General features: G+C 38.7%; 1 protein-coding gene across 1 annotated transcript; it reads left to right on the top strand.

Annotated features, from left to right (window-relative positions):
- On the top strand, positions 1 to 8,219 carry LOC147225713 (cytochrome P450 2J6-like). Its single transcript, XM_086161394.1, has 10 exons — positions 1 to 49; positions 2,308 to 2,588; positions 3,914 to 4,079; positions 4,538 to 4,690; positions 4,769 to 4,929; positions 5,060 to 5,236; positions 5,317 to 5,455; positions 5,543 to 5,730; positions 7,514 to 7,655; positions 7,730 to 8,219. The coding sequence occupies exons 2-10, from the start codon at positions 2,397 to 2,399 to the stop codon at positions 7,903 to 7,905; spliced, it is 1,494 nt and encodes a 497-aa protein (XP_086017520.1). The 5' UTR covers positions 1 to 49; positions 2,308 to 2,396; the 3' UTR covers positions 7,906 to 8,219.
- The last annotated feature ends 356 nt before the right edge of the window (positions 8,220 to 8,575 follow it).

Here is an 8,575-nt window from a genome sequence, read left to right as displayed (position 1 = left end):
CTAAGGTATCAGGATGTCAACGCACGATACCGTTGAACCTGTTTACCAGGTGGGTGAGTAAAAATACATGACTGACTTGATAGTAGATCAGCAGAAAAAACACTAGTTACTTCATACAATGATTTAAGAATGAAAATAGCAACTTGTTTAAATTAATTTGTTTGTTCAGTTTTGTGTTCTTGCTGAAATCTTCTTTTCGTGGCAACTTAACTTGAATTTCTTCACTTGAAGAAGTTTCCCCCCTCATCCGAGAGGCTTCTTCACTTCTAATGACCTGTGGGAAGTTTCCAAATATAACTACCATGGTTTTGGGCAGGTCTAGGTTATGTTGGCTTTTTATGTAAATATAAGACTTGCAGAAACTAGGTCTAGAGGGATGTAACATTAATGTGGGTGTCATTTGTTGAGACAAAAGAGTAACTTTTGTGGAATTACCTGGATTAGAAAGTGAAAAGGTGAAGCTAAACAAGGAGTGAAACCTACTGGATCACATGAACTGATGCTGGTTCCGGTGGTGAATCTTTCCTGGTTGTTTGGAGGGTGCAGATAGGCCTGGTCAGTGTGTGCAAATGTGTCTTGGTATATTTGTGAAATGTACCCTCCTCTGTTCAGAGATGTTTATTTCTGTTTTGACAAAGATGGCATCTTTGACTGGGGAAATTTTTTTAATCTGTCCCCTGACTACTCTATTGCAGTCTTATTGCCTCGCTCTGCCAATGAATATTTCAGACCTTTAGAATTACTTTAATGGAGCGTGGTAACACAATCACGGGGAAGAACAACGGAAATTCATGAAATACCAGAATGAGTGTACAGTGTCAGAGGTGATCACTTCTTTCTAGATATTAGTATTTTCAAATATAAATGTTAATTTACTTTATGTGTTATCATAGATCTCGGAGGAAAAAAAGGTTTGTATCAATTTGTTTTGTTCAGTTGATTCAATTTATTTGTTATTTGGGGATTTTATCTGGTTTTTAATTTTCTTTTCTTTTATCATACCCCCATTCTAAATGGTGGATATTCGGTGCAAGAAGGAATATTAACTCTAGACACTTTAAAACAAGCGGCTATGTTACCTTTTATTTTCAGAAATGAAAGGTGGCATTTTTTCTCAGCCAAGTAATGTCTTTTAAGTGTTAAAAAATCAGTTGTACTTCAAGTAAGATCTATTAATATCAGCCACAGGGGTTCAGGATATACAGTATAATACACTGTAATTTATGACTGTCGATTTACCAAGATCAGCTTTCACTGAAGGTTTCTATGATGAGCCTCAACATATTAGTATTTTTCAAGTGTCCATGTAAAATAGGGGTATTCAGACACCTAATAACTCATCATCCATTTATAATACTTCTTAATCTTCTTCTTTCCCTTCCAGCTGCTCTCTTCAGGAGTTGTTGACCCCATTCTCTGTGTCCTTCATGCCCTTCTTGAATAAAACCATCCAGTACTGAATGTTTTCGGTCCCACATGATTCTTTCTTCAGAATGATAATCAAACTGAATACATTAGCTTTAATATCACTGGTGGTTTGAAAGAAATGTGGTTTCTAGAAACCTCTGATGTAAGAGACTATTTCTAATAGAGACTACAATTTGAAGAAATAGCAAATTTTCATCTCACTGTTCTTTGCTTTATTACTATTTCTCATCACCAGTTTTACTTTTCCCGTGAGATTGTTTCGCTCTCAATTTTTAGTAGTCCGATGCTGGTTTTAATGTGGTTTGATTACATAAATGTTCTTTTAATCACACCATTATATTTGTTATGAGGCAGGTCAGGGGAAAGTAGGTGTGTTCTGATTACAACTTTTTTTTCATCTTTTATAACCTGAGCAGTGATCAGCAGAGTATGTCTCTTCCAAGTGATAGCAAACACCATAAAAACCTTGAACTCTTCAAGACACTGTTATTTTTATTAGGATTTGATTAATCTATTTCTATTTTGAACCCATTTGAAAACCTTGTGAATGCAGTGATTAGACAAATGGACAGTAGAACACTTTTGAAACAGCTATTGCGATACATTGGCTTCTAATTGTTGTGATATAGATTATTTTCCTTTAGATTGCATGTCATTGAGGTTCTGTAAGATTTTGAGTCACCTGATGATGTTACCAAATTTTTCTACCATTTTTTACAATTTTTTACCATTTTTCACTCCACACTTCCACAATAGGATCATACTTGTCTATGTGACATGGGACGTGTGTCTCAAAGGGAGGTGTGTGTGTGTGTATGTGTCCACATTATGTAAGCACTTTGTCCTCTGGCACAACCTTTGAATTTCTGCTCTCCGCAGGATCTGAGAAAAGTCAAGTATAGAGAGACAGTATAAAAGGACTGGAGAAGGAACGCTTCCTGCTGCCAGCTGTTTGGCTTCTGTCAACTATGTGGTTCCATTACCTACTACAAGGCTGCAATCTCAGCGGATTCTTCTTGTTTATTTTTGTCTTCTTAATAATTGCACATGTCCTTAAAACCAGGGATCCCCCTAACTATCCTCCAGGACCTCTGGCTGTTCCGTTTTTTGGGAATTTTTTCAGTTTGGATCATGAACACCCGCACAAATATTTCACCAAGGTAAAAGCTTCATTCACAGAAAAACGTTGATAGATTACAGGTCAAATTTCACACATCAAAATATTGTAAACAAAACATACATTGTTATTTGGAAGGTTGGAAAGTTGAATAGTTTTGGTGGAATAAGAGCAGGCCTCAAGGATAAAACTCGCTAAAAAACTGAAAAGCTGAATGCCCTTTGGGATTCTTTTGATGTGAAATAAGGTAGAATGTACACCTTAGGCAAATATGCCTGGGTTCAAAGTCATAGCACTTCACAGTCAAAATGCAAAAAGGAAAGCTGTTAAACGCAAGATTTTACCAGTTACTCACCCCTTTATTGGCTCTATATTAAGAGCGTGACTCAATTGGTAGAGCTGGTAGAGTTGGTAGGCTTCGCTCCAATCTGCAGGATGGCAGTCAAATTCCCGGCTTCCTGTCTGCAAAATGTCCCGAAACCCCAAGTTACCCCTTATGGTCTGGTTCACACCTTGCATGGCAGCTCCGCCACCATTGCTGTATTAATGGATAAATGTAATCCGGTGCAAAGCACTTCTGAAATGCAAGGTTGTGAAAGCATTATATGAGTGGAGATCATATGCCATATAATTGTTATTTGTTGTATCATTCTGGAATCTAATGACTGAAGATGAGAGTAGCAGATTTACAAAACTCTGATGATAATAATACCGAAAATAAATGGTTATAGTGGATAATCTTCTTCTTTTCCTTTCGTCTTTTCCTTTCACGGGTCGCCACAGCGAAACAACCTTCTTCATCTCACCCCATTCTCTGTATCCTCTTCTCTCACACCAACTACCTTCATATCCTCTCTCACTACACCCATAAATCTTCTCTTTGGTCTTTCTCAAGACCTCCTGCCTGGCAGCCTCAATCCCAGCATCCCTCTACAATATATTCTCTATCCCTCCTCTGTACATGACCCAACCATCTCAGTCTGGCTTCTCTGACCTTCTCTCCAAAACATTTAACATGTGCTGTTCCTCTGATGGACTCATTCCTGATCCTATCCATCCTGGTCACTCCCAAAGAGAACCTCAACATCCTCATCTCTGCGACTTCAAGCTCTGCCTCCTGTCTTTTCGGCAATGACACTGTTTCTAAACCGTACAGCATCGCTGGTCTCACCACTGTCTTGGATAGATTTCAGAGGATAATGACTAGCTTAATTATTCAGTTGCAAACCATAATACATTAAACTTACACTATACATTTTTCATATAGCAGATTGTGATGTCATTTAGTCAAACAGTATACTGTACCACAAGGACCATGTGACTTTTATTATAATTTAATGCGGTTTTCTTGTCACATTTCGTCCCCAGCTGGCAGAGGTCTACGGGAAAGTGTTCAGCTTCCGCCTCGGCGCTGAAAAACTGGTCATTGTTTGTGGATACAAAATGTTAAAGGAGGCCATAGTGACACAGGCTGACAACTTTGTGGATCGACCGTTCAGCTATGTTTCCGAAAGATTCTGCTCAGGAACCTCAGGTGAATACACCGGTTATTGATTACCGGTAATTTGTCTCTTTCAACTGTTATTACAATTCCCTTTTCAAGTCATTTGTACAAAATCTACCTTTTGACTTCTAATTGCCTTCTATTTTTAGATTTGATTAAAATAGTACATTTAGTGCTCGGATTACTAATGGTATTTTTAAATTTTAGGTGTCTGATTTTTCTACTTGGTAATTTTTTAAAAACAAATTTTTAAATGAGGCTAAATTACCAGTTATCTGTTGTTGTTTTGTTGTTGCTTTGCTGCTTTTATGCTCTCAAGTTTCAAAAGCATGTCTCTTTGTTTGTTTTAGTTTAGTCTCGTATTCATTTTTGTTTGTTTTGTGTCACTAAATCTAAAATGGTCTATTTATTGAAGGTGGACTGGTATTCATGTGCAGGTATAGTCCATCTTTCCAGAGGGAGATTAATTTCCAAATGTTTGTAACCAGGTGGCCTGTTTGACAGCAATGGTGAAATATGGAGGAGACAAAGGCGTTTCGCCTTGTTTGCCCTGCGTAACCTTGGCCTGGGGAAAGATATCACGGAGCAAAGCATCTGTGAGGAGATCCGAGTCTTGCAGGACGAGATTGAGAAGGAGAGAGGTGGGTAACCAAAGAGATCAACATGAACCTGGTGTCAGTGGAATATGTCTTGCCATTCATTTTTTTTTTTCTTTTCAGGGGAACCTTTCAGCCCAGCGGGGCTCTTTAACAATGCTGTATCCAACATCATTTGCCAGCTTGTGATGGGGAAACGCTTCGACTACAGTGACCACAAATTCAGGACCATGCTGCAGTATTTGTCTGAAGTTATCCAAGCTGGGAGCTCTGCATGGGGTATAGTAAGTACATGACATTCATTCAATTCAGCGTTTGACATGGTTATTACATATATACATTTCCAAATGTTGGCAATTAAGAAATGCATTTTTTTGTCTTCTGTGTCGCATATATCTGTATTCTCATGAATAGCTGTACGAGTCTTTCCCCAGAGTGATGAAGCACATGCCCGGACCTCACAACAGACTGTTCAGTCAATTTGAAGCCATCAAAGAATTCCTCAATGAGGAGATCGAGAATCACAAGCAGAATCTGGATCACAACAATCCCCGGGATTACATTGATCTTTTCTTGATTGAAATGGAGAATGTAAGGAAATTGAACATACACACACAAACACACAACCACTTCCTGCTCACTCCTGAAGCCTACTCTGCAATCCTAAACAGCACAAAAAGTCAGATGAGGGTTTCACTGAAAAAAATCTGGCCCTGTGTTCGGCTGACCTGTTCCTGGCCGGAACCGAGACAACCGCCACCACTCTGCAGTGGGCTTTGGTTTACCTCATCAAAAACCAAGATGTCCAGGGTAGGTGGGCGCTTCCCAACATCCCTGCTAGTAGGAGGGAACAATATCAGGGTTGTGATTAAGTCTTCTCTCTTCCTGCCTTTCCAGAGAAAGTCCAGGAGGAGATCGACAGGACGATCGGAAGGACCCGGCAGCCCACCATGGCTGATAGAACCAACATGCCCTACACTGATGCTGTCGTCCATGAGATCCAAAGGATGGGGAATATTGTTCCTCTCAATGGATTTAGAATGGCTGCCAAAGACACAACACTGGGTGGCTACTTCATTCCCAAGGTACTTCTAGATCTGAGTTTGAAAAAGTCTTAAAAGAATGGTATGAGCCAGTAGACACGTAAATAGTTAAGCAGATATTTTGTTTCCGGATCCTTTGGTCCATAACATAGATAACTTACACCATACAAATGTGTTGTGTCATTTTTATTTTTTTATTGGGGTAGCATTGGTTTGGCAGAAGATGTAGACCATGCGTGTAAAACCAGAAAACAATGTGCCACCATCTTTTAATGTCCAGTAGACTTACACATTGAGATTTACATCAAGATGAAATGTTGATGCAATGGCATAGAGCACAACAGTTGTGTGTTAAGTTTATAAAAGCAGCGCAGCTACAAAAACTAATAAAAAGAATAAATGACAATAATAAATAAAAAAAACTGAAATACACTTTATAGAGTGAAGTAGGCAAAAACATCAACCACCGTGGACACCATCTCAAAACCATTGAGGAGCAGAACAACTGCAGACAGATCTCCTTCACTGCAATTATAATATATTGTTTGGACGATTGGTAATTTGCAGTAAGCTGCCAGACGCAATGGAAGCACTTTGAAAACATTTCACACAATCAGCAGTCCAACAGTGACGCCACTTCCCCAACTCTGCACATCAGTTTCTTCTGATTGTAGAACACCAATTCACACACTAGGATGATATACAATCACTCAGTTTTAGTCATTCATACTTTTCTACCCCATCAGCTTACTGACAAACTGCAATATCTAAAACTCAGCCTGATGCTTTTCATACAGAACTGTATCGTGTCACATGGAGACAACACCCTCTAAATTCGTTTCATCACCAGGGGCAATGAAACAGCACACAGGAAAGAGGCTGATAGCTTTGTGATGCAGTGCAATGTCATCATTCTCAACATGATCTCACATTCCTCAGAATTTTTTTTTTTTTTTTTCCTTATCTACATATTGTTTTTTTTTTTTTTTTGTGCTCTGTATTATTCTTGGATGTTTTATTTGTTGTTGTGTGTGTCTTTCTTTTGTCATCATTGTATCATTGTGCTGAGGCCTCCAGTACGGAAAATGAAAGTAGAAATTTTTGTACAGAGAAAACTGTTTGTAATTGTACAAATGGGAATAAACACAACATAGTCAACTTCTTGGGAAAGAATATATATGATAGACTATCTAGCATCAAAAACAAGAGCCAACAAATCTTTTTAAGTGACTGGCATAAATTTGGGGCGAATCATGAAAAGTATTCTGTGGGGAAGGAGCAATTTACAACGAAACTTGGACCCGGTTGTAGAATATTGACTGTGGACACAGTAATATTGAACAATTAACCATATATGTTTACTTGCAATCTGCACATGCCCAGACTCTGTAGGCAGGCTCATGTCAATTGGTACGAATTGCTATCAGCACCTGTGCTCTGCTCTTCAGTAAAATAACTAAGTGCTACTCTAATATCTCCGGCCGTCTTTTACGCAAAACACCGGTGGTCCAGATCCAGACAACGGTGGTCCAGATCACACTGTTAAGCGCAGGTACAACGCTGAAAACAATTGACCAACAACAAAACACATTTCCCCTAAATTAACATTCTTGAAGATGTGAAAAGGGACCAAAAATTGTCTGGGTACTAGTTTGTCGGATTCATTATACAGTAGAATGTCCAGGGACTTATAACTTATAACAAGTCTGGTAAGTGTTTTTTTTTTTTTGTCATCTGCAATCTTGTAACTATAGGATCAATCGCTTCTTTGAAAATGATAACATTTGTTGTCCTGCTCTCAAATAACCATGAATCTGGTTCGCAGGGAACCTCCCTGCTACCAATGCTGACCTCGGTGCTGTTTGACAAGACTGAATGGGAAACTCCAGACACCTTCAACCCGGGACATTTTCTGAATGCGGATGGAAAGTTTATAAAGAGAGAAGCCCTCCTGCCATTCTCTGCAGGTAAACCCCTCTAACATATGATCTGTCTTGATCTATCCCATAATAAGAGTTGCTAATCTATTTGAACCCAACAGGGAAGCGCATGTGTCTTGGAGAGGGTCTGGCCAAGATGGAGCTGTTCCTGTTCATGGTTGGTTTATTTCAGAAGTTCTCGTTCAGCGCTCCTGACGGAGTAGAGTTGAGTGAGGAAGGAATCACTGGAACGACTCGCGTGCCGCATCCCTTCAAAGTTCACGCCAAGATTCGCTGACTGATATCAGAAGTGATATGAATAAATAAATAAATTCAACTACATCTCCTTTTTTGTGTGTCAATCTCACATGTTGTGCACCATGTGATTTGCAATGTAGAGCCATAAAGTAGATTTTAAAGGACTGCTTTTCTTTTTATTATGTATTTGTGGTACAAAAAGGATCCACCCAACTTTCCTCCGGCGCTCCCTATCCTGGGAATTGTCTTTACTATTGATCTAAAACAGCTTCATATTTACCTGACAAATGTGAGACACTGTATATTTCTTTTACAAAATAGTACTTGTAAAACTGAAATAAAGACATTTTTGAGCCCCGAGCATTTGAAAATATTTTAGTAAATCTGCACAAATATGTTGTCTTTACTCTATGAAAACTCAACAAAGTATAAGAAGAACCATGAAAGTTATTTAAAACTCACACTGATCATTTTGTTTGAAAAGACATCCATTGTTACTTAACTATTAAGTTGCTCTTCACAGTTCAAATACTTTTGGACCAAGAGTGAGCAGGAAGTGGTTATGTGCGTGTGTGTGTTTGTATGTGTGTGTGTTTGTATGTGTGTGTGTTAGTATGTGTGTGTGTGTGTGTGTGTGTGAATTTACAACCATATATATGTATAAATACATACCCACATACATATATACATACGTATAAATTTTAGAATAA

The sequence above is a fragment of the Fistularia commersonii genome, chromosome 16 (assembly GCF_037954325.1).
Source record: "Fistularia commersonii isolate RoL2024-O1a breed Wild chromosome 16, RoL_Fcom_v1.0, whole genome shotgun sequence".
Lineage (NCBI taxonomy): Eukaryota > Metazoa > Chordata > Actinopteri > Syngnathiformes > Fistulariidae > Fistularia > Fistularia commersonii.
The sequence above is the reverse complement of the archived record's forward strand: the minus strand, read 5'-3'. Positions and strand labels throughout refer to the sequence as shown.